General features: G+C 51.5%; 6 protein-coding genes and 1 non-coding gene across 7 annotated transcripts; 4 read left to right on the forward strand and 3 right to left on the reverse strand.

The window, feature by feature from the left end:
* Positions 1–409: 409 nt before the first annotated feature.
* On the reverse strand, positions 410–2,436 carry STEHIDRAFT_166321 (glycosyltransferase family 15 protein). Its single transcript, XM_007301034.1, has 11 exons — positions 2,298–2,436; positions 1,902–2,215; positions 1,706–1,845; positions 1,633–1,642; positions 1,549–1,579; positions 1,445–1,497; positions 1,311–1,384; positions 1,196–1,258; positions 1,048–1,140; positions 712–981; positions 410–629 (listed from the first exon to the last, which is right to left on the reverse strand). The coding sequence occupies exons 1-11, from the start codon at positions 2,340–2,342 to the stop codon at positions 580–582; spliced, it is 1,143 nt and encodes a 380-aa protein (XP_007301096.1). The 5' UTR covers positions 2,343–2,436; the 3' UTR covers positions 410–579.
* Positions 2,437–5,139: 2,703 nt separating this feature from the next.
* STEHIDRAFT_153893 (uncharacterized protein) lies at positions 5,140–6,369 on the forward strand (the record flags this gene model as incomplete). The annotated part of the gene is made up of 4 exons (XM_007301035.1): positions 5,140–5,392; positions 5,445–5,878; positions 5,939–5,969; positions 6,026–6,369. 4 exons carry the CDS (start codon positions 5,140–5,142, stop codon positions 6,367–6,369), a joined length of 1,062 nt encoding a protein of 353 aa, XP_007301097.1.
* A 425-nt stretch (positions 6,370–6,794) lies between these two features.
* On the forward strand, positions 6,795–9,959 carry STEHIDRAFT_52210 (uncharacterized protein; the record flags this gene model as incomplete). Its single annotated transcript, XM_007300465.1, has 3 exons — positions 6,795–7,349; positions 7,563–8,013; positions 8,179–9,959. 3 exons carry the CDS (start codon positions 6,795–6,797, stop codon positions 9,957–9,959), a joined length of 2,787 nt encoding a protein of 928 aa, XP_007300527.1.
* Positions 9,960–11,556: 1,597 nt separating this feature from the next.
* On the forward strand, positions 11,557–12,459 carry STEHIDRAFT_33545 (uncharacterized protein; the record flags this gene model as incomplete). Its single annotated transcript, XM_007300296.1, has 1 exon — positions 11,557–12,459. A coding segment is annotated over one exon (903 nt), but the record flags the coding sequence as incomplete, so codon positions are not given.
* A 1,940-nt stretch (positions 12,460–14,399) lies between these two features.
* Positions 14,400–17,656, reverse strand: STEHIDRAFT_119118 (MFS general substrate transporter). Its single transcript, XM_007301036.1, has 22 exons — positions 17,368–17,656; positions 17,190–17,285; positions 17,117–17,132; positions 16,979–17,057; positions 16,849–16,921; positions 16,768–16,787; positions 16,646–16,716; positions 16,535–16,595; positions 16,444–16,471; positions 16,362–16,380; positions 16,282–16,302; positions 16,199–16,228; positions 16,057–16,136; positions 15,922–15,999; positions 15,680–15,866; positions 15,517–15,619; positions 15,439–15,458; positions 15,270–15,376; positions 15,064–15,206; positions 14,845–14,998; positions 14,720–14,783; positions 14,400–14,657 (listed from the first exon to the last, which is right to left on the reverse strand). Exons 1-22 carry the CDS (start codon positions 17,523–17,525, stop codon positions 14,637–14,639), a joined length of 1,629 nt encoding a protein of 542 aa, XP_007301098.1. The 5' UTR covers positions 17,526–17,656; the 3' UTR covers positions 14,400–14,636.
* Positions 17,657–18,737: 1,081 nt separating this feature from the next.
* On the forward strand, positions 18,738–21,217 carry STEHIDRAFT_145228 (uncharacterized protein). Its single transcript, XM_007301037.1, has 4 exons — positions 18,738–18,851; positions 18,903–19,603; positions 19,662–20,541; positions 20,598–21,217. The coding sequence occupies exons 1-4, from the start codon at positions 18,813–18,815 to the stop codon at positions 21,048–21,050; spliced, it is 2,073 nt and encodes a 690-aa protein (XP_007301099.1). The 5' UTR covers positions 18,738–18,812; the 3' UTR covers positions 21,051–21,217.
* A 276-nt stretch (positions 21,218–21,493) lies between these two features.
* On the reverse strand, positions 21,494–21,587 carry STEHIDRAFT_t94. The gene has a single exon. It is a non-coding gene; the product is annotated as a tRNA-Ile (tRNA).
* Positions 21,588–21,657: the final 70 nt, after the last annotated feature.

Consider the following 21,657-nt stretch of genomic DNA (forward strand, 5'->3'; position numbering starts at 1 on the left):
CTGTAAGTTGCTCAACACCTTGTCAACACCGTCTCCTCTCCGTTGAGAGCATATTCACAACAGTCACTGGTCCTTGACCGAGACTCAGAACATAGTGAAATGAACGATTCTAGGTCAGACTGTTATCTTAGATTCCTTTTATTTATTTAGTTTCGTACTCTCCCCGTATGCCTCCTCCATCTCACACCGATGCTATCGTCGCATGTATATTCTATCCTCAACTCTTATGGTCGCCTCGGTTTGCAAAGGATATGTTAATATTACCCGGCATCATGCTCGATCTTTTGTGCACTATACATACATCTTACACACCAGCACCACGCCATTGATCCGCCATTGCAAACCCAACTTCAAATCGATCCAACTCAAATCGACGATCAAAACTCAACGACGAGAACGCATGGATGCAGCGGATTGATAGATTATACAGAAGTGAACAGGTATGTGTATATGCATAAAATGGTCCTTCTCGAGTACGGTAAGTACGGTGCATCTCAAACGTCAGCCAGCTCTCAATCCACACCTAAGATACGTATATGTCTCAATGACACGATGACGATATGACACGAGTCTCAACGTCTAGTTGAATAACCTGTCAAACTTGGGCAGGCACGAGTACCACTCATAATCTTGACGATGAAGAAGAGTCAGCAAGCACCACGAACGTGACTGGGCAAGCGCTTAAGCCTCTGCACGCAAACAACGACGTACCGAAATTCTCCTTCGCATCACACCAACACTTCCCCCTCGAATGTGCCTCTCCCTGTGGACACCTTTGGAATGGCTCGTGTCTGTACCCAATGTCAGAGAAGAAGTGAAGCTTGTCCTTAGGTGCGAGCAAAGCAGCGCCGATGGAGTGAACTGGTGCGTCGCCCCAACGCTCGTAGTAGAAGCCGCCTGCTTGGTCGAGGTGGTCGAAGAATTTGCCATAGGCTTCGCCTCGCCAGAAGTCGAGGTCGCCAATCTCGAAGTTACTCCAAACTAAAATGGCACAGTCGAAGAAAGTTTGAGAAACTCGATCAGTATGAATGACGAGATATTACTCACAGTGGCAACGATTATAGGTGAGTCCATTGTCGTCGGACAGGAAGCCCATGCCATTATCGCCCGGGATAAGTTCAGGATTCTTCTCAATGAAGTCTGAGACGACGTGAGGATACTACAAGTAACGAGAAGTAAAGGCGCGAGTACCGACCTTTCACGGTATCCCAAAGTGTGGTTATAGTTTCTCCGTACTCAGGTAGTGAGATGGTAAACCCTGTCCTGAGAGTCATTACTTCACGACTTTGAAACTGGCAAGCTGGACATACCATAAACCTTCTCCTGGTCTTGCATCACCAGGAAAGGATCGTAGTCAAGGTCACAGAAGAAAGTGACATCTGGCCTGAGGGAGATACACATCAATCATCAAAATTGTCGAGGCAATGCGCCATGCCACACTCACTCTACCCTCCAATAATACTTGTACTTGGCCAGAAGCTCATGTCGGTAGAAGAACTGAACTAAAGATCAGATGAGTTGTTCTCTGAGAGACAACATAAGACGCACTCCTGAGTTGAAACGGCACATGTTCCGGTATCTACACGGAAAAGTGAGGAGGGCCGACAATAAGGGAGGATCGGAGCCACATACGGAAGACTGCCTGCAGCATGCGCGAGTATAGTCAGGAGGTGTGTAGGCCCAGGCACAATTGGTTGGTACGCACCACCGTAGATCACGTTATTCTTGGCCATCTCAGCCCGGGATGCAGAAGCCTTTTCCTCGTCAATCCAATCCGGCTGGAACCAGTGGTCGTGCGGGATGAGACCAAACTCGACCTTGGCGTCCGTGAGCTCCGAGATGGTCCTATCGACATGCATGGTGAATAATGTCACAGTCAGACAAGATGAGAGCGCACGCACGAAATGAACTGTTCGTTGAAGGGCTCCTCGTTCAAGAACACGTAGGGATACTTGAACTTCTTGTTAAACCTGTCCTCCATCTGCTTCATGCTCTTCGTGATGCCCTTGAGATCACTATTCCTCGCAAGCATGACGATGGCAGCATTCGCGCGCCGGTCCTGAATCGCCGTAGTATCATCGTGCCAGATGTATTCACTTGGAGTAACACGTTCTGAGGATCCTGCTACTGCTGGTTGCTGGCTAATGAGTTTGGATATTGAAGTAGCATTTCCGTAGGCCTCGTGCGAGAATGTGAGAATAAAATGCAAGCTGATCTGTTAATAGGAAGAGGATGAAAGGTGTTTGCGCTCGTCAGAGAAGACGTCAAAATAGAGTAGAGCCGAGCATCATACGCACTATGATGGTCAAAACCAGGACCACATATCGCATTGGGGTCATCATCTTGGTTGACAGGCGGAGGGTCTCCTCAAACCAGCAGCGATATGTATTAGAAGGACAGAAAAATGAAGGCCAAGGGAGAGGGAGAGGAAGGGGATGGAAGAGAGTTGAGCGTTCGTGTTGCCACTTTCCCGCAGTTCCAGTCTTCCGTCATGTTGTCGGCCCGGTAACATGGCTCACTTCCCAGCGGTGTAGATCTTGGCCGCGGTTGACTGTAATTCTTTACGTTTATAATTGCTTCCCGATGAGAACTAGGGAAGCTCCACCTCGGCGGTGGCACTGACCTTGCTTGATTATTTTGATCGAACGTTCTCCGGAGACTCGCTCACCTTCATACGTACATATATCTTACTTCACACAATAATCAAAGAGGCACATCCAGATCACAATATATTGTATTCTATGCCAAAGCACACAAAAGACCCGAATACTAGAATATATTATCCTCTTCTACATCGAGGCAAGCAGCCCTCAGGCTAAAAAGTACCTGTGACACACCAATCAGGATATGAAGTACTATAGAAACAAGATGATATACCGTAGCTCTAACCCCGTATCAGCTCAACCTGATCCTCTTAACCGGAAGCACAAACATGGGCGGGCAGAGCACGTCAATGCGGTGGATGACCGGCTCAAAATTATTGATCCAATGATGGTCGCAAGGATGCCGTGCCATGCGATGCTTCAAACCAAAACGAACCTTCACTACCGCACCTCGTAAGACCTCATACTCGGACGGGGAAATAAGATTCTCGTCCTCGTCGAAGGCTGGTATAGGCTGGACCGTGTATGTGCGCTTCAGCTCTCGTAGCTCTTTGCGAGCGTCGGCGCTGTCGACAGGCCAGGTGGATGTATCGAATACATGGCCCAGAAGACCTAATGATCAGATGGTGAGGCAAGGTAGGCACCCAGGACGCGGTCAACCGGAAGTAGAACGCACCAGGAACATAGCCAATCGACGGAAGAATATCAGACCCTTTCTGCGTATTTATCAGCATCAAAGGAAGAAAGAGACAAAGGAGATTCTACCTTGAATAGACGATGAGTTATCCTGATAGATGAGCCACAGACTACATGCAGGCCCTCTCGTCCTTTATCCGCTACCAGACCCTCAAGATACCTCATATTGTCCAAGCACACCATCCAGTCGTCCTCGAGAAACCCACCCTCTGGCGTTGTAAGCCACCCTGATGCTCGAGCCCACCTGAGCGGGTGTCTGTACCCCATCTGTTCGAGCCGTTCGTAGTTGCCCTGTGCGATGAGGCGGAAAAGCCCAGGCTTCACGGTAGCAATACATGCCAGACTTGCATCGTCATCTCCAGCGACCTCTCCGAACCGCATCTTCAGTGTTCTGCATCCGTCATCCTCCGGTCCCCATATCACAGTGTCCCTCACTTCCTTCTGCCCGAGATAGTCTCCCCTCTCCACAAGCTCAGCGCGAGCGGCGGCAATGTGATGGTCAAGCGCACGATCATAGACTGACGGCCCTCGAGGAAGAGGGGAGCAGAGAAGGCCAGACGGATCCAAGGAAGTATTGGGAGTAGTGAGAGCGATAGGTGAGAGAGTCAGGCTGGGATGGGATGGAGGCGTCGGGTCGGGTGTCGGAAGAGAAGTTGTTTGGTGTGGCGTTGAAGGTGCACGGGTGATGTAAGGAGAGACGGGTTTGACGGAGTCGCGAGCATGAGAATTACGGACAGTGTGGGTAGGAGATAATGTGAAGTTGGATGGAGACGACGGCGTATGGCGATGGGGAGTGGCAGGTGGAGTAAACGCGGACATGCTGGTTAAGTAGGGATCTGTGGAATCGCGGTGAATTCGAATCCGTTAAACATTGAAGTAATGAAAACCTTTAAATACTCGCACCTAGCGTCTCCACCTCGTTCAAAATGCTCATTCGGGACTCAAGCATTCCAGAGTGGCGGTTTGTCACACAGCATCCCGAATGCTCCAGCTTTGGCTCCTTCCTAAAACCTTATAACCGTGAATCTCGACGATGCCAGAGTCTGTGTCGCGCCTCTGGATAGACGAGACTATATGTCTAGACATATTTTGCACTGTGTTTCCAAGCCAGAGCAGAATACGCAGCTGTGTCGGGGCAAGAGCCTGAGGCCGAACACGCTCCAGTACCGTTTCTCCCTGTCAAGCCTGTACCTGGTCCACGTCTAAGATTTTCAGAGCGTAGCATGTATTGTGCAGAGTCTCGAGAGGTCTTTAAAATAAAAGACCACGTCGCCGAGGGACGCTGCCTACGATGATGAGGGACGAGAGCGCGCAAGTTTATTCTGCCATGGTCGGAGAGGTCGGAGTGGTGAACTAGTCGTCGGAGCGCAAATTCACTCGGTGGCACTTGTCAAAACCTCTACCCAACCATCTGTCAACTTAAATATTTCACACCAAGTCTCGAGCATCTCGCTCCGTCCACTGCCGTCTCGAAACCGGTATATCTTTACCGCAGCATATCGACTTTTCGAGCGCACCGAGGCTGATGGCCGACATGAACCACTGACACCATCTCGACTTTTGTATCTCATTCCAGTCCAGTAAGTCCAGCCACCCCGTCTCCTGCTATAAAATATGAACTGGCCACTCGTATATTTCTCCCATCAATATCAATCTCTTTATATCTTCTACCGCATCAAACCACCTTTGACACCATGCCGCCGTCGACTCGCTTGTCAAATGCGGACCCCTCTCTATCACCTCAAGGGCGAGACACTGGAAAAAAATCTGATAAACCTGGCGGTGCGATCCCTACTTTTCTATTCTTCTCTAGGTGCCCTGCTCTTATTTTTTATGTCTCATGGCAGCTCTCTCTCGAAATCCTGTCCAATTGACTCCTCAGGACTCAGTCGGTTCAGACACATCCACTGTTAACTCAGACAACCCACCTCCCTCGACTCCTCCTCCGAAGAGCAACCAGGCAAAGGCCCCGTCTCCGAGCGATACATCTCCCTCCTCTCACAGCTCCGTGTCGACTCACACCCAGTCACCTCAGAGTCTCAGCACTCCGGGCAGCTCGTTGCCATCCTCTCCCACCGTTTCCCGCAACCGCCGTACGTCGATAAACCGTATACATAGATAATACATATTAACTCTCCTTCTTAGAAGCCATCCTTGATGCACGCGCTGAACTCATCGACTCGACTCTTTACCTAGCGGAGCCGTCTACGAGGGATGCCTGTGACTGGACGCGTGTCGGCACTGCTGATCTTTTGACCGTGCATGGAGATGGGGATGCTATCGAGCCCGCCATCATCACTTTCATCGGTGTTATCAGCAGCCGTAACTTCTATCTTTGGGCCGATGGCGGAGTCACTGAAGCAAGGGGGTTTACTCGCAGTCTTGCAGACGCCACCGCCACCTGCATCGTAGAGAAGTCTTTGGTGTCTCCTGTTTCCGCAGATTTTGTGGCGGCCCTCAGTACGCTCGAACACTTCGAGTCTCAGATCATCACGCATGGCTTCACGAGGAAACCCATGCGCGTCGCTGTGGCGGGCAGTCCTGTCTGTGGAGTCAGGCTGCGACACAGACTATTCCAGGTCTGTCATGTTTTTTGCCTACCTCACCGGTATCAAACTGACCCACTACCATCTCTGTAGGAGCGGACTACCGAATCATCGACCAGTCACGGTACGTATCTTCCCGCTCATTATGCCCATCATCTATCTCATCCCAATTCCTTTCAGACCCTCCGCTCCCCAGTGAATTCCAAATCTCTCAATGGCCTGTCCGAAGTGCATGGGCTCAGGCTCAGCTCCAAGCCATGAAGGACACTCATGACGTCAACATTCTGCCCGCCTACGACGTGCATGGCGACCTCATACCTCCCGCATCCTACGCTGACAAGCTTTCCGGTGCCACCTGCGCTATCCAGTTCCGTGTCAGCCATTGGCCCATCTCAAAGAAGACCGAGGATACATTTGTGGGCGACATCGAGAAGATTGAGGTCCTGGTCGAGCCCGTCGTTATCGCCGCCGGGAAGCGTAAACTTGCGCTCACCTCCTCGCCTTCAAAGCGCGCGAAGGTTTAACCTAGGTGTGTGGACTTTTATTAGTCTCATTGTGTCGAGTAATCCCTGAGTCGCCGACCCCTCTAGCGTATGCTCCATGGTCTCCCGTTCGCGTACATCACAAATAGCTAGATACACGAATAGCATCTTTTCTCCCCTCCTCTGATAATATCCCAAAAACTTGTATGCGTGTGGGATCTGTGTAGTCCAAATCTCTTGTCAGAATTTCTTCTAAGCTTCGGGTTATGAGCTGGGTTTTCTAAAACAAATAAAGTTGTTGTGGCGCGCCACACTCACCTCCCGAACGGTTGACAGCCGCCCTGATCGAGGGCCGCTGTCAAAGTTGAAGATGACGCTGAGTCAACTGAAAATTATGGTGCACTCGTTAACTGCAACTGCCTTCAAACCATACTGGCCTGTCTTTTTGTCTTCTCTCACGTTGATCTATGGCCACACAACAGGACTTAGACGCCCTAACGAGCGCCGAGCTCAAGGCCTCAGCGAGAGGCATCATCTCACTCTCCGCAGAGGAACGGAAGACCAAGTCGACCCTCATCACTGCTATCCTTGCGAAATCTCCTCAATCTTTTCTTGAGACTCTTCGTCGACAGTCAGTGCAGAAGAAGAAGAAGCGTCCTCATAGCTCCGTGGATCTCCCACAGTCTATCCATACAGATTCAGGGCTTCACAGCTCTGCCGGTGAGCCACCGCGGGCCCTTCCTCGTCGTCGCTTCGAAGAACCGGACTTCTCCAAATTCTTGCAACTTCCGTCGGTCGAACAGACACACCATCTGTATCAACAGTTCTATGACGCGACATCAAATGCGGCATTAAACACTTCCACATGCTCCATCTGTGCTCGCGAACGGAATGTCGCCGATGATGGCATATCTACCCTCCTCCTTTGCGACATTCCAAATCCACAGCGTTTGTGCCCGAAAGACGCGACATCACACCCCCATCATACACTGTTCTCTAACATGCTTCTGGAGCCTAGCGGTGTTGACATAGAGGCTAAGACCGCCGTCGTATGCGGACAATGCTTGTCCGCGCTCAAAGCCAAGGACGTACTGGAGAGACCCCCCAAGCTCTCCCTTGCGAACAACCTCTGGCTCGGTCCCATCCCTTGGGCACTCCAACGTCTCACTGTGCCCGAACAGCTTCTGATAGCCCTCCTATATCCCCGTGTATTTGTCTTCAAACTCACCCCGAAGAAACGCGGAGTGAGTGCGTCAGACCCGGCAGGAGCCACCCTACAGCGTGGCATGCGCGGCACGGTGACAACGTACGAGCAGGATATCAAAGGTGTCACCGCCATGACAGAGGGTAAGCGGATGCCACGTCCAGTCGCTCTCCTCGCCTCTGTCATGTCCGTTACATTCGTTGGGCGAGGAAAGCTGCCTAAAGGCTGGCTGTACAGTACCTTCAAAGTACGCCGCGCCGCTATCCGCGAGGCCCTCCTGTGGCTCCGAGAGCATAATCCCAAATACTACGGAGACATCGAGATCGATGAAGAACGTCTTCGAGCTCTTCCCGAGGACGATGTGCCCGAAGAAGTCTTGGCGAATGTTCGGCAGACAGAGGATGTTGGAGTATTGCTCGAGGAGAGCGGCGCAGGCTATGTTCCAGATGAAACCCAGGAAGTGGAGTACGGTGCGTATCCCTGTAGGAGAGTTTCGCATCCAACTCATGAGTTGTTCACAGAGGCACTAGGCGCGGATGGTGTGGAAGAGGAAGGAGAGGGTGTTGGGACCCAGTCTGAAGGTCAGTACATGCAAGTCATATATAAGCTCATGCTCGTCGTCTGACTTGTCACTTGCAATCTGTTAGATCACGACCGTTTGCCCGATGTCATTCCGTTACTCGTTTCCGGAGCGAGCGACACAGATCTCAGTGGCGTTACGCCAACAGAATTGATGCTGTACGGCCTTAGCAACCTCTGGAACGATGACTCCGAAGGAGGCTACGCTGTTCGGCGAGGCACAGACCCAGTGAGCGACTTTGGTCGTCCACCCCGTGGGGAGGTTCGACCATACGACCCAAATCGCACCAATTTCTTCGAGAGGGCATTCCCCACATTATTCCCTTACGGTCGTGGAGGCGTCGAAGCCGACCGAGAGACCCTTGTATCGTATCAGGATCACATTCGGTGGCTTCTTCAGTACCACGATCGCCGCTTCCGACGCCACAATACTTTTCCCTTTGTCGCATTTGGCATCGAGCAGCGACGACAGGGTCTTAACTCCGCGCGCATACAGATGCGGCGTAAGAACTTCGACGCGGACGCCCGTCTCCTCTCCACCATCACGAAAGAGAAGCTCGAGTGCGCTGTCGAAGAGGAGTCGAAGAACCGACCGATATCCGACCCCGCTGTACGTCTACTAAGGAAGCATATTCACGCCACAGGAGCCCGCGTGAAGGGTTCAGATCATAGCAGGTACTCACTGCGAAGTCAGATATGGTCGACCACCGTCGTAAAGGGACCTCCCACTGTTTGGATGACCATCAACCCGAACGATCTCCACGATCCCATCGCGCAGATATTTGCAGGCGAGGAGATCGACATGGAATCGTTTATGACCACGCTCGGACCCGACAAGACCAAACGCGCCGCGAACATCGCCGACGATCCGTACGCCGCTGCCAAATTCTTTCACTTCATCATCCGCACCATCCTTGAAACCCTTTTTGGAGTCCAAGTGACCGGTGGGAAGCGTGTCGTCAGTGAGATGGGAGTACTTGGTGAAATAGCGGCTTACTTTGGAGTTGTTGAGTCTCAAGGACGAGGCACGCTACATCTTCACATCCTCTTCTGGCTGCTTCACGCGCCCTCCTCAGAGGAGATGCACGAACTCCTACAATCCGAGGATTTTCGCAACCGTGTCAAGACGTATATCTCGACGAACATGACGGCGTACCTTCCTGGTCTGTCCTCGAAAGCCGACGCGGCCTCCGTCCCAAACGAAACCGAAATTGGCTACAACCGACCACCGAACCCGACCGCATCTGACTACACCGAACAGCTGACGTCCTTCGAACTTCGTGTCGTTCGTGCCACACAAGTTCATAAGTGTGAACTTCGCCGTTGTCTCATCCTCGACCAGAACGGCAAGTATCGTTGCAAAAGAGGCGCTCCATTCCAAGTGGCCGAGCACGACTTCATCGATGCTAGCGGAGTCTGGGGCCCAAAGCGACTATTCGACAAGTTGAATACATGGAATCGGGCCATCAGCATAAATGTGCGGTGCAATAACGATGCGAAGTTTCTTACCAGTGGCGCCGAGACCAAGAACGTCGTGTTCTATGTATCCACATATCAGGCGAAGAAGCAGAACCGGTCTCATACCGCATCGGCGCTCATGGCACAGGGGCACGCATACCACACCGAGCACACCGACTACACCGACAGCCTGGAGAACGACCAGCGCAAGTTGCTCATACGCATCCTCCAGACAATCAATCGTCATCAAGAGCTCTCCGGACCCATGGTTGTATCGTACTTGATGGGATGGGACGACACATATAAGTCGCACCACTATACACCGATCTACTGGTCCTCATTCAGCGGTGCCATCATGCGTACTTTTCCGGAGCTGAAACGTTCAAGGTGAGTTCAGTTTTCGCTCTATTATACACGCGCTGTATTAATTCTGGGGAAATTAGACCAACCAATGATCACCAAGACCCAAGTGAATCAGACGACAGAATTCAAGCGGTACGAGACTCCACACATACTGACATGTATATGAATTGACCAGAATCGATATTATCAAGCCACCGGCTGAAAATATCATAGATGGACCAGAAGAAGGTCCTAGTGCAGAGCACGACACCGAGGTTTGTAGTTGCTGATTACAAGTCTGCACACTGACACTGACAATAACCGCATTACCACAGAATGAAGATGACGTGGTGACACTCGAGGCCGACGGAGTTGGAAAGCTATTCGGCAAATCACAAGTGACTGACTACCAATGCCGCGGACGGGCTCTCGAAGGGGACAACCTCATCGACTTCTTTGTGGATACCTACGAGTTGGAGGAGAAACCGTCAAAGAGGCAAAGCACGAACGAACCTTCCCCTTCCGCTGGTGTAACTCGAGGGCGGCCACCTAACGAACGTGCTCCCTATCTCTCAGCGCATCCCAAATCTGACAAAGTCACACGCGTCGTCCGCAGTGAGGGCCACAACACGCTCCCCAACTTCATCGGCTATCAAACCATACCGCGAAGTGACGATCCCGCCACACTTTCATACTACTGTGCGGCCATGCTCCTCCTGCTTAAACCTTGGCGAAATTTACGGACAGATCTCAAGAGGCCAGACCAGACTTGGGAGGCAGCCCTCGAGGACTTCCAGGCGAGAGCCCCGCCGCGGATACGCAGGATGCAGACGGGGTTCCAGTATTTCCATGAATGCCTGTCTGCAGCGCAAGAAAGCCGCAGACAACGCGAAGCTCAAGTGTCTCCTGCAGACGCCGGGGACGATGAGGAGGACCTTGGTGAGGATGCGAACACGCCAGAGATGGAGGAGTTCAGCGAGGAGACCCTGGAGCTGCTGAAATATCGCTTGCTCAATCAGAACGAGGAGGTCTATGGCCGTGATGCGATAGAGAAGGCCAAGGACTCGGGTATCTTTAGTGGACGCGCCGCTCAGTGGGTTATCGAACCAAACGGTGAAAAGGAATCCATCTCTGTGGCCCGAGCAGAAGACAACATCCGCCTTGCAGGCTGGAAGCAGCAGATGGAGGATGATATCGCGAAGCAAAACGCCGCATACGTCTCCTCGGATCGTCTAACGGCACAGGCTACCACAGCAATTCCATCGTTGCCACCTCTTGTCGAACCCCTCGACCCCACCGCCACAGTAACCGTCCTGCCTGACGCGACGAGCGAAGGCGTCGAACAGTCTTTACCGGCAGTCACCCCCTCTGCGCTCAAACCTGACCAACGACGAGCCTTTGACATCATTACCTGGCACCTCGAGCAGAAACTGTCCGGGAAGGAAGTCCCGCCACTTCGTATGATCCTTTCTGGGGAGGGTGGCACCGGCAAGTCAAAGGTTATCCAGACGGTCACAGCGCGGTTCGCGGAGTTGCAGGCACGCCACATCCTGGTGAAAGCTGCGTACACCGGTGTAGCTGCATCTCTCATTGACGGCAAAACGACCCATACTATCGCAGCTATGGGCCTAAAAGGAGATGATACAGTCAGCGACGAGGCGAAGGCAAAACTCTGTGAGTTCTGGAAGGACAAGTTATACTTGATTTTGGACGAATATTCTATGCTGGGGAAGAGATTTCTTGCGGCACTTTCCCGGAACATCAGTATCGGCAAGCAGAAACCTGGCGAATGGAATGCAGACGAATCTTTCGGCGGCATAAGCGTCATCTTGGCTGGTGATCATCACCAGTTCCCTCCGGTGGCGGCGGACAGCGATGCTCTCTACTTTCCAACACGCCCAGGTCGAGACAAACTCGAGAGTTTGGTAGGCCGAACTATATTCGAAGAGTTCCGAGAGGTCGTCATTCTCAAAGAGCAGATGCGTATAACGGACCCAGTGTGGCGTACCTTCTTACAAAACCTTCGTCACGGTCGGGTCGCACAGGAAGATCTCTTCATGCTTCGGAACCTCATTATCTCAAATCCATCCTGCCCTCCTACCGACTTCACCGCTGAGCCATGGAGCAAGGCTCCATTAGTTACACCTCGGCACTCTGCGCGGCGACAGTGGAACGAAGAAGCGGTCAAGAAACACTGTCAAGAAACCAAAGTCAGACGGTTCATCTGCCCCGCAGAAGACTCAGTCAAGGAGAGATCATACCGCCCGGTGAATCTCGCAGAGAGGCATGCAATCATCGAACGATCACTCAGAGCACGGAAGCGGAAGGCGCGAAGCAAAGACCTTCCCGACATGGTTGACCTCGCCGTAGGCATGAAGGTCCTCGTGACGACCAATCTCGCCACAGATCTCGACTTAGCGAATGGAGCCAAGGGTGAAATCGTCAGCATTGTGCTTCATCCGAGCGAGCCACCAATCGGAGACGCACCAGTCGTTCATCTGAAGAACATGCCAACGTGTCTCTTGGTGAAAATGGAGCGCACGCGCGCCACGAAACTTGCTGGACTAGCAGATCGGGTCATTCCTATCGAGCCCTCATCCATGACGATGCGGATCCACGTACGCGTTACAGACACCAAGTATGTCAACCGGACGGCTCGACGTCGTCAGTTCCCTATGGTTCCAGCGTACGCTTTCACGGATTATCGTGCACAAGGGCAGACGATCACGTACGTTCTTGTCGACATCAAACAGCCGCCAACCGGAGGCCTCAACCTTTTCAACCTTTACGTTACGTTATCGCGTAGCTCCGGGCGAGACACTATCCGGCTCCTTCGGGATTTCGACGATAGCACCTTCTTGAAGGCTCACCAGCCGGAGGTGGGAGTGGAGGATGACCGACTCGAGCTGCTGAATGAAGTGACAAGGAAATGGTGGGATAAGATACGGGTTTCATCAACCATAGTTGTGTAGATAAACGAATATATGTACCTCTATCTATTCAGAGCATAATCTTGAGAGATACACGACAGCACAGAGTACAAGGTAGGAGGAGAGACACAAGAGATGATCGCGAAGACGCCGGATTGTCTTGACACATGGAACTTACATAAATGATGAAAGGCGCCCACAGGCTGTGTGGCTACGCACATCGGCACTGTTACTGTGATAGTACCTCACACAAGTTGTACATGACAGAGGATGAACGACACAAACTTCCGTCATGTTTTGTGTCTACATTGGGGGGCTGAACACTAAGTACTATGTGGCCCTCAGCGCGGCCGTATGGGGCACAAAGAACGCGCGGGCTTCCTCAGGCACCGCACGACGGTATGTCTTCATTCAAAATTGCGCCAAGCGCAAAATCCTCAGGTTTCAAGCCAGGAAGGGCTCTCGACGACTACATTTTAGAATTCAGGACTCTCCTAAACCGAATTTCTTTAGTGCATATCAAGCAGGCACTGCGCTCAGACAGGAAACATGGCGGTCATGACAGCGGTTCTGTGATTTTCCGGAGCTGTCATAGGGACCCGCCATTGACGCGTGCAGTCGCATTTCTCCCTATTTCTCCCCGCTACGACAAACCTGCAGTGTACTTGCCAATGGACAAAGCTAAACGGGGTATGTTAAGAAGAGTTGAACATCTGTCTATTAAACTGTCCTTCCTTCCTTCCTGATCGCTGTTTTGTTGTGGTTTGTTTTGTAGTTCGGCTCTGGGATGCCCGCCACATAATGAAGACTGCATGGTGTAATTTCACCCAATGGTTCAGGCGCACACATATCGAGCGCATGCGCAAGTCATGTAGAAGAGAGCACAACGAGCGCGTGGATAATAGGCCAGTTGCAGAGGACAGCGAGCAGCCATCACGAGGCCAACTTTCCGTCCACCCGCATATTCTCGTAGTTGGTGATGTGCATCAGTGGCAGCCGACAGAGGTGCGTTGCTCGTCCTATGAAGTGCATGATACACCGAGAGCTTATTCTGATGTTACTGTAGGATGGGAACCATATACACTCGGAAGACAGTGGGTACGGCACAGAGTCAACGATGCCCACACTAGAGGCGGCTTCGACTCGTAGTAGCACAGACGAGTGAATGTAAACAATTTATTTCACATATTGTCAAGTCTGGTAAGAAGCGTGAGGAGCTACAATACAACGGCAAGATACATATACGGCGCAAGAGGCGGTCAACGAAGCAAAGGACGTTCGCAGCGAAAGAGCAAAGAGTGAAGCGCAAAAACCATGTGAGAAAAGCTTACGCAAACTGTTTGGCTTTGTATGCGATAAAGTCGTTCAGCCACAATTACCGGGGTGGGAGAGACCTTGCAAGCAAGGTAATAACATCCACGTCTACTACGGTAGTCGCAACGCTCCGAGGCACTCACATGAAGGCTTGAACGATTACTATAACTCAAGCTAAGAAAGGAAGACATATGGTCCAGAACCACTCCAGTCTCCAGAACGCTGACGCCACAGTGCTGTAGAGTACTATACATGGCCTCGCGAGTGCCACACGTTAAGCTGTGGAACGCAGCGGAATACAGAGGACGGCACGCAATTAAATTAGCGTCACAAGAAGATAGCATTCCAATCGTTAAACTGGGAAATTAGGCTCAGATTGATCCATTTCGTGGCTCCGTGCTTAAGGTCGTCTCTTCGTCGTATCGTACAATTTCCAGACGTGTGGCCACTAGCAACCTCATAAACTGACATGAAAGCAAATCTCAGTGAGCAGAAAACCTCCCCTGGAAGAATCAGATGTGTGAGCATGGAGATAAGCAGCACATAAGAGTAAATGAAGACTGACACGCAGGTATTCCCCTTTCCACTGGACATATGGGACAATCAAGAAGAACAAGCCCGTGACAATTCTAGACAGAGACAGAGAACGTCAGCATGCCGGGAACCACGAAAAGAGTCGTATCAACGCACGCAGCCTCGCAACCAAAGGTCTGCAGGGCTCCATTCTTGCTAGCCCAAGGAACCTGGAAATACGCCACAGCAAATCCACCGAGCGTGCGGGATAGGTTGATCAAGGCACTAATCTCTCCATGATGCTTCGGGAAACAATCATTGCAGTAGGCATCTGATCGAATGAATCAATATCAAGGATAATCACGGAAAAATCGAGGTCATCGAGGGAGTGCTCACAAACGGCAACCGTATTGATCATCGTAGCGACTTCTGAGATACCCCAGCCCATGATGAGGGCGCCGGCTGAGAGGTGTTTTTGGAGGGAGGCGCCGAGGACGACGTAACCACAGATGTACAAGATGACGGCCAAGTAGCATGCCCTATGAGAATAAGATTTATAAGTAGTGCAGAGATTGCGCTCGACCTTTGCAATGTGCACGTACCAAAGACGACTTTCAGCGTAGAACACACCATGGTTACGTCTGATGCTGATGTTCATGATCCAGTCGTTCAAGTATCGGCCAATGATTTCTCCAATGAGTACTGCAACCTACAGTAACAAAGGACAGAGAAATCAGATCATCTCGTTTAAGAAGAGGCAGCGCAACATACGATGGGTGTCCCGTAGCCGCCTAACAAAAGATGTAAAACTCAGTACTAGTCAGACATACGAAGGCAGATTATAGCTACCTGCGATAGCAAACTGGCTCCATCCAAAGCCGACAGGAGCAGGCTCCCCCAAAAATACTGCATTCGTCACATTAATCCCAATGGAAAACCCGAAAAGTGCACCCTATTACGATGCGCACATCAGCAATGCGCCGAATTCGCGCACACAAAGAAGTGAACACACCTCGAAGATCAGGATAGCGAGGAGATGAGGGCGCCACACAATGCCAACAGTAGCAAAAATGATAGTAGACCATGATGAGCGGTACTTTGCCATTCTCGCGCCCGTAGTTCCGATGAGCGTCTCGAAACGATAGCGGAAGCCAGTGGAGAGGCGTGGAGGTATTGGCTTGAGGGTGCGGTCGTACATACTTTATACCGAGTCAGTAGTGAATATCGATATAGCATTCGTAATGAGAAACTCACGTCTCTTCGCTGAAGAACACGATCAAAGCAAGAACGATAGCTCCGTAGATACACCCAGTTCCATAGGTCCATCGCCAGCTGTATTAGCGCAGAAATTAGCGTTACCCGCAGCGGCCAGGAAACAGGCAGGCTTACTTTGCGCGAGCGACTAAGAATCCAAAGGCGAAGGGGGACAGGAAAGGCGATATGACGAAACCCATTGTCCAGAAGTTGAGCTGTAATAGTTGGCCAAGAGGTAAAGCCGTGATTTCATAACGTCGTTCTGGAAAGTACGGACCTTTCGTGCTTGGAGGTGGAAGGGGTACATCTAATACACACAATGAGCACTGTTTAATGAGTGGAAGTAAGATTGCAACGTACGTCGGTGATCACATAGAGACCCTGCAGATCTTCTCAGTAGATGGCTAGAAGCGGTGGAAAACAAGACCAGGCGAACTCACTGTCACTTGCGGGCATGTCCTAACAGCAGATAAAATTTGGTCGATAAAGGACGGAGACAGAGTGAAAAGAAGGCCAGCTTACCCGAAGAATGCAGTCAGACAACGCATGGCTAGAGATACCGAAACGTAAGAAATCGCATTCCCTCAACAACATATTTAGCAAGGCACCGCACCCGTGAACGTTTTAAGGTTTGGTGCAAATGTGCACCCAACCAAGAAACCTAGAGACAGCACCTAACCATGGCATGAGCATCGAGTACCTCCTTGATGCCGGACGAACTAACTTGTGTCCAGAACAGCACGGGGAGCCGCCCAAAGCGTCGCATGAGCATCACAGCAAATATACCTCCCCAGCCTGTCGGAATATCAGTTTCGTGTAGCCTCAAAGGCCTAATCGGACACTGACCCAAGAGGAAGATACTCCAGCTGATCGCGGTGCGAGGCTATCAGAGACTTTGTATATATATTGCATTCAGGAGGTGCGTACTTGGATGTGAGGTTGTTGATGACTCCTGTGGTCGTGTCGAACTGTGCGGCGAGCGCGAAGATGTCCGCGATACCTAGGAAGTGCTTTCAGTATCCTTTCTCTGGCAGTGGAAAGACGAACAGGCGCTGACCTATGCCGGAGTCGAAATCTGGGACTATAGCCGCCAAAGTCATGATAACGAGTTGTACTGTTTTCCTACGACTACTCCACTATACAGAATCCAAACATCTTGGGAAATGGCTCTCGGAAAAAAATGGACGTGGCTCACGTTTTGTGGGTCTTCGCTGCATATCGCCCTTCAAGTCAAATACAGTTCTCGAACGAGATAGAGAGTACGCAACTCAGAATCTGTGGGCTGAGGCCAAAGCACCTTGGATCCATCCTTCGTGAGCTTCAACTGCGACGCGACCTTTTCGCCGAGTTCTATCCTTGCTTCTCTACACTCAGTCACGGGAGCAAGCATCAAGAAATCAGGTGAGCTATACGCCTGAACAAAACGGACAAGGGAAAAAAACGCACTCTGGATCGACGATGAGACGCCCAGCATTCAGCTCATGATACGACAAGAGGTCTATCTCAGAGCCAGAGCCTGCAGACGACCCCCGGTCGACCTGGTCGATAGCATCGTTCTTCTCGTTCTCAGGACTGAACGCAGCGGGCTGGGACTCTTGAGACATGGCGAGCTCGAAGCTGTAAGCCGAAGAGTGGATGCTGGTAAGCTCAGAGCAACGTAAAGCATTCCAGCCGCCCGTGGCTTATTAGTACCCTCGAGTTCAGAAGACCCCCTTCCCACAGACATGGTCTAAGCATTGATGCGCGCCGGTACAATTGGAAGATGTGATCCATATTTTTTATCAGAAGCATACCCCACGATCAAGCTCCTACCTGTCGCACAGAGGCTAACCTGTATTGTAACGAGGTCTCTCATATTATTCACAGACGTGCACGAGCATGAGAAAGCCCCACGTCCTCGGAATTAGGTACATATATGGTGTCCGAAACGGGGGATATAACCACGGAGTTGCGAGAAGAACATGAGATTGTAGAACGTGACGGAATGAGCAAGGTCATGAGATGGAAGGTTAACCGCGTTCGATGGTGATGACCAACGGCATCGCGTTAAACTGAAGTTCTGACAGGAGATACAGAAACAGCGTACGCATAGGCATAGGCGCCATACGTTGACGGAGTTTGTGCCAGACACTAGAGTAGCATTTTAGACGAACCCAAACGTTCAGGCAAGACCGCGCAGGAACACTGTGGAAGAATAGCCCTGTCGTGGAAAGAAGCGCGGAGTACGAAGGTAGTTTCGGAGCCCACTTGCTTCATCATACTTCACTTGGGATAATTCTCCCGAGGTGCAAGGTAGTTACAAGGGAATGCCAGTAGCGTGTGAGTAGTATGATTGGTGGACTTGCCAGGATGCGAAGCCTGGAGCCTCCTGATAGGCGGCCAGGATGAAAGCAGATAACGTCATGAAAGCTTGTGTGGGCCTAAACCAGTAAATTCCAAACCAGCAGGAGCTACTTAGCGCCCTGTTTGACCGTAGAAATGCTTCATAGAGGAGAGGAAAAGGCCCAAGTCAGATTCGAGGCCTTCACGTTTCTTGATAGCCACGAATCTCAAAAACTAGATAGCAACCCTTGTAACTTAGCAAGTATGTCAGTAATAGTGTTTTAAGAGGGGAAGGCCAGTCCAAAAAAGTCTTCCTACTATACCATCTGTAAATGAGCGTGCTGATGACTGTCGTCCGTTGGTCGTCTGGTGATGGAAGGGATGGGAGATCTGAATGTGGCGGGGTGGCACTCGTTAGATCACGGGGTGAGACAAGGAGTGTCAAGCCGTTTTCGGCGTAGCAAATTCGAGAATAGCTAACCTCTCCGCTCAACCGCAACATTGTCGATATCGTGACTTTCGCCTTATCCCTTCCTTCTCGTACTTAGCGCGCTCTCAGATCATACTACATGCCTCCGAACAGTCTGCCGAAAACTAAGCGCTGTAATGTAGATAATGTTACTAGACAGATTCCATTGCTCCGCTGACTCTCCCCCCAGTTGTTCCACGATGACGGAACCCCCATCGCCACCAGGCGTGCGATTGGGTGTGCAAAATTCGATTGTCGCTTTGCCCATCCAGACGACCCTGAATGGGAGAGGCTACCGCCAACTTTCGGACGCTTTGGCCGTTCACCAAGCCCGGCCAGGAGAGCTCGGAGAAGCTTGTCCCCGCGTCCGAGAGCTCGCGGACGTGGACGATCTCGAACTCCTCCTCGACGCAGGTCGCGTTCACCTATCACCCCTTCGACTAGACGACGCTCGTATTCGCGAGGTCACTCGCCAACAAACTCCACCAGTTCTCGCTATCGCGGCGACGACCGTTCTTTCCGTGACAGTGATCGACATCCACGTTTTCGAACTACGAGTGACCGTGACCCTCCTAGATTCTCTTCCCCGAGCGATCGTGACCGCGACCGCGAGAGGACCACCAGTTCGACATACGACCGTTTCGGGGCCAGCTCCTCTAGATTACCCCCGTCTGGTCCTCGGTCGATGATGAGGGCCTCAGAGGATCGCTCGGAACCCGTCCCACCATCATCTGACCCACCACCTCCACCCCCAGACGGACCAGCCCCTCCCTTACCACCTCTCGGTTCCGGGTTCGCCACTACCTTTACTACTGTGGCACCCGCAGACGGAGGTTCTAGGGTGGAGTCAAACAAGAAGCTGAAGCATGATGTCTGGTCAGAACGGATCAGGTGCGTACAGCTCCCTTTGTTTTCGGACAAGTGGCGCATTGTTCATACGCTGTTGTAGCCTCCTAGCCGAAGCGTTCGCCGAACATGACAAGGAGAAGGAGCTGGAGAAGGAGATGCGGGACCATCAACGGATCGCACAGTCCGCCTACTTCTCGTCCCTTTCCGCTGAGGAGCAGACACAACACCTCGCTCATCTCAACAGCACCCGAACCCGCTTAGAGGAACAGAAGTCAAAGAATGCCGCATATACCGCTCGACTGGTCGACACTGCTTTCTGGCCCGTTCTCGCTCCCTTTGACGTCAAGGAGTTTGAAGAGAAATATAATAATATGGTGCAGACCACCACCGATCTTCGAAACAGTATCAATGAGACCCACACATCGATCATGCGAGCTAGCACGTTGGACCCGTCTCGAACGCAGCCCGGGAGCACACATGCAGGGCCGTCCGCCGCGGGTCCCAGCGCATCCGGAGAGACTACCTCGCGCCCTACCAAGCGACGGCGAATTGACTCTCCTGACGAAGAGGCATCAGAGGCGGCACAACCACAGTCCGAGGTCGATAAAGCCGTGGAGATCATTGAAGACCAGATTTCCGCCCTTCATGACCGTCTCGCGGGTCTCGAAAACGAACAAAACCTTTACACGGAGTCGATCTTGGATGAGTTCGACTCGAGGTTGGAGGACACGGTCGACAAGATCGCGAACGATACGGACGTCGTCGCGAACCTCGTAGCTGAATTGCGGGTGAATGGAGAGACATCGCCGATCATTCAAGGCAAACTCAAGGCGTTGGAAATGGCGTTGGCTTCGTGCGATAAGGATATTGTTGACATGTCGAAAGAGATAGCTGAGTTGATCACAAAAAATATGGAGTTGAAGAAGGAGAACGATCGTCTGTTGCAGACGCAGGAAAGCCTGGTGCAGCGCATCCAACAGGTCAGTGCTAATATTTCGTCTTGGGAGTTCCTGTCGACTGAGTAGTGGATGTTTAGCTCGAATCCGCCCAAGTGGCACAGCAAGCGCTAAACGAAAGGACTCGTGGAGAACTTCGTGCAATCAACCAAGCACTCCAAGTATCGCATGAGCAAGCACCACCCACACTCCAAATCCCGCCCACCGAACTCCTCTTGCAAAGTATCGAGCGACCGATTTCCGCCATCGTTCGCTCGAAGGCTCTACCGATGATGAAGGAACTCCAAAAATCACTTCAGGACGTCCTTAGCGAGCGCGCTGACGAGATCCACAAGGACGTACTACCGCGTATTAATGGATGTCTGAGCTTAGCGGAGCTTATTATCAGTTGGATCAGAAAGGTGGACTCGGAAGGGTGGGAGCAAACCGTACGGCCGCGGTCCTTGGGTCCGCGTACGATCGGTGCACCGCCAGTTATGGGGCCGCCTCCTCTTCCTTCATCTATGGCGCATCATCAGGTAAAACCGAGATAGTTGTACGTGGTTGCCGACGGTGGTGGACCTCTGCCTGATGCTTTCGACCTTTCTCTCTCCTTGTATTCCTGTCTTGTTCTCATGTCTAATCACATCTACAGTCTTCTAGCCGGCTAGTATGTACTTGCTCCTTACGAGGCCACATAACATGATTACATATGGCACATAACTACATGATATGCTGCTCAGCTTGAACTATGTTTTCTTTCCGACGGATACACATACGAAACCATGTCGACCATCTTCCAACTGAGTCGATTCAACTTGAGCGCCGTGCTATCCGACTTCCTTCTGCACGCAAACAATGACGCCACAGACTAGACGAGTGCTCACCAGACACTCCCGACTCCTCTAGAATCACCCTCTCAGCTCGGTTGCGTCAACTTTGGATCGTCAAGCGAGGGAGACGAAGACGATATGATCATGGACGATGAGACAAAAAGTGGACCTTCCGAGAATCGAACTCGGGACCCTTGCATTCAGACAGGTTAGGGAAACCACATAAGTACAAAGCTCTACCGATTGAGCTAAAGGTCCGACAGCTAAAAAGTGCCCCTATGCCCTACAGATATGGAGAAGAATTTGGATCTTGCATATTTGAATTGCT

This window comes from Stereum hirsutum (assembly GCF_000264905.1).
Source record: "Stereum hirsutum FP-91666 SS1 unplaced genomic scaffold STEHIscaffold_3, whole genome shotgun sequence".
Lineage (NCBI taxonomy): Eukaryota > Fungi > Basidiomycota > Agaricomycetes > Russulales > Stereaceae > Stereum > Stereum hirsutum.

Coding starts and splice junctions, on each gene's coding strand:
- STEHIDRAFT_166321 (XM_007301034.1), bottom strand. CDS start 2,342: ATGATGACCCCAATGCGATATGTGGTCCTGGTTTTGACCATCATA. Junction 1,141..1,195: donor ACTTTGGGATACCGTGAAAG/GTCGGTACTCGC, acceptor ACGTCGTCTCAG/ACTTCATTGAGAAGAATCCT. Junction 982..1,047: donor CACCTATAATCGTTGCCACT/GTGAGTAATATC, acceptor GTGCCATTTTAG/TTTGGAGTAACTTCGAGATT.
- STEHIDRAFT_119118 (XM_007301036.1), bottom strand. CDS start 17,525: ATGTCTCAAGAGTCCCAGCCCGCTGCGTTCAGTCCTGAGAACGAGAAG. Junction 16,137..16,198: donor TCCACCTCCAAGCACGAAAG/GTCCGTACTTTC, acceptor CAACTATTACAG/CTCAACTTCTGGACAATGGG. Junction 16,000..16,056: donor TTCTTAGTCGCTCGCGCAAA/GTAAGCCTGCCT, acceptor GCGCTAATACAG/CTGGCGATGGACCTATGGAA.
- STEHIDRAFT_145228 (XM_007301037.1), top strand. CDS start 18,813: ATGCCTCCGAACAGTCTGCCGAAAACTAAGCGCTGTAAT. Junction 19,604..19,661: donor GTCTGGTCAGAACGGATCAG/GTGCGTACAGCT, acceptor ACGCTGTTGTAG/CCTCCTAGCCGAAGCGTTCG. Junction 20,542..20,597: donor TGGTGCAGCGCATCCAACAG/GTCAGTGCTAAT, acceptor GTGGATGTTTAG/CTCGAATCCGCCCAAGTGGC.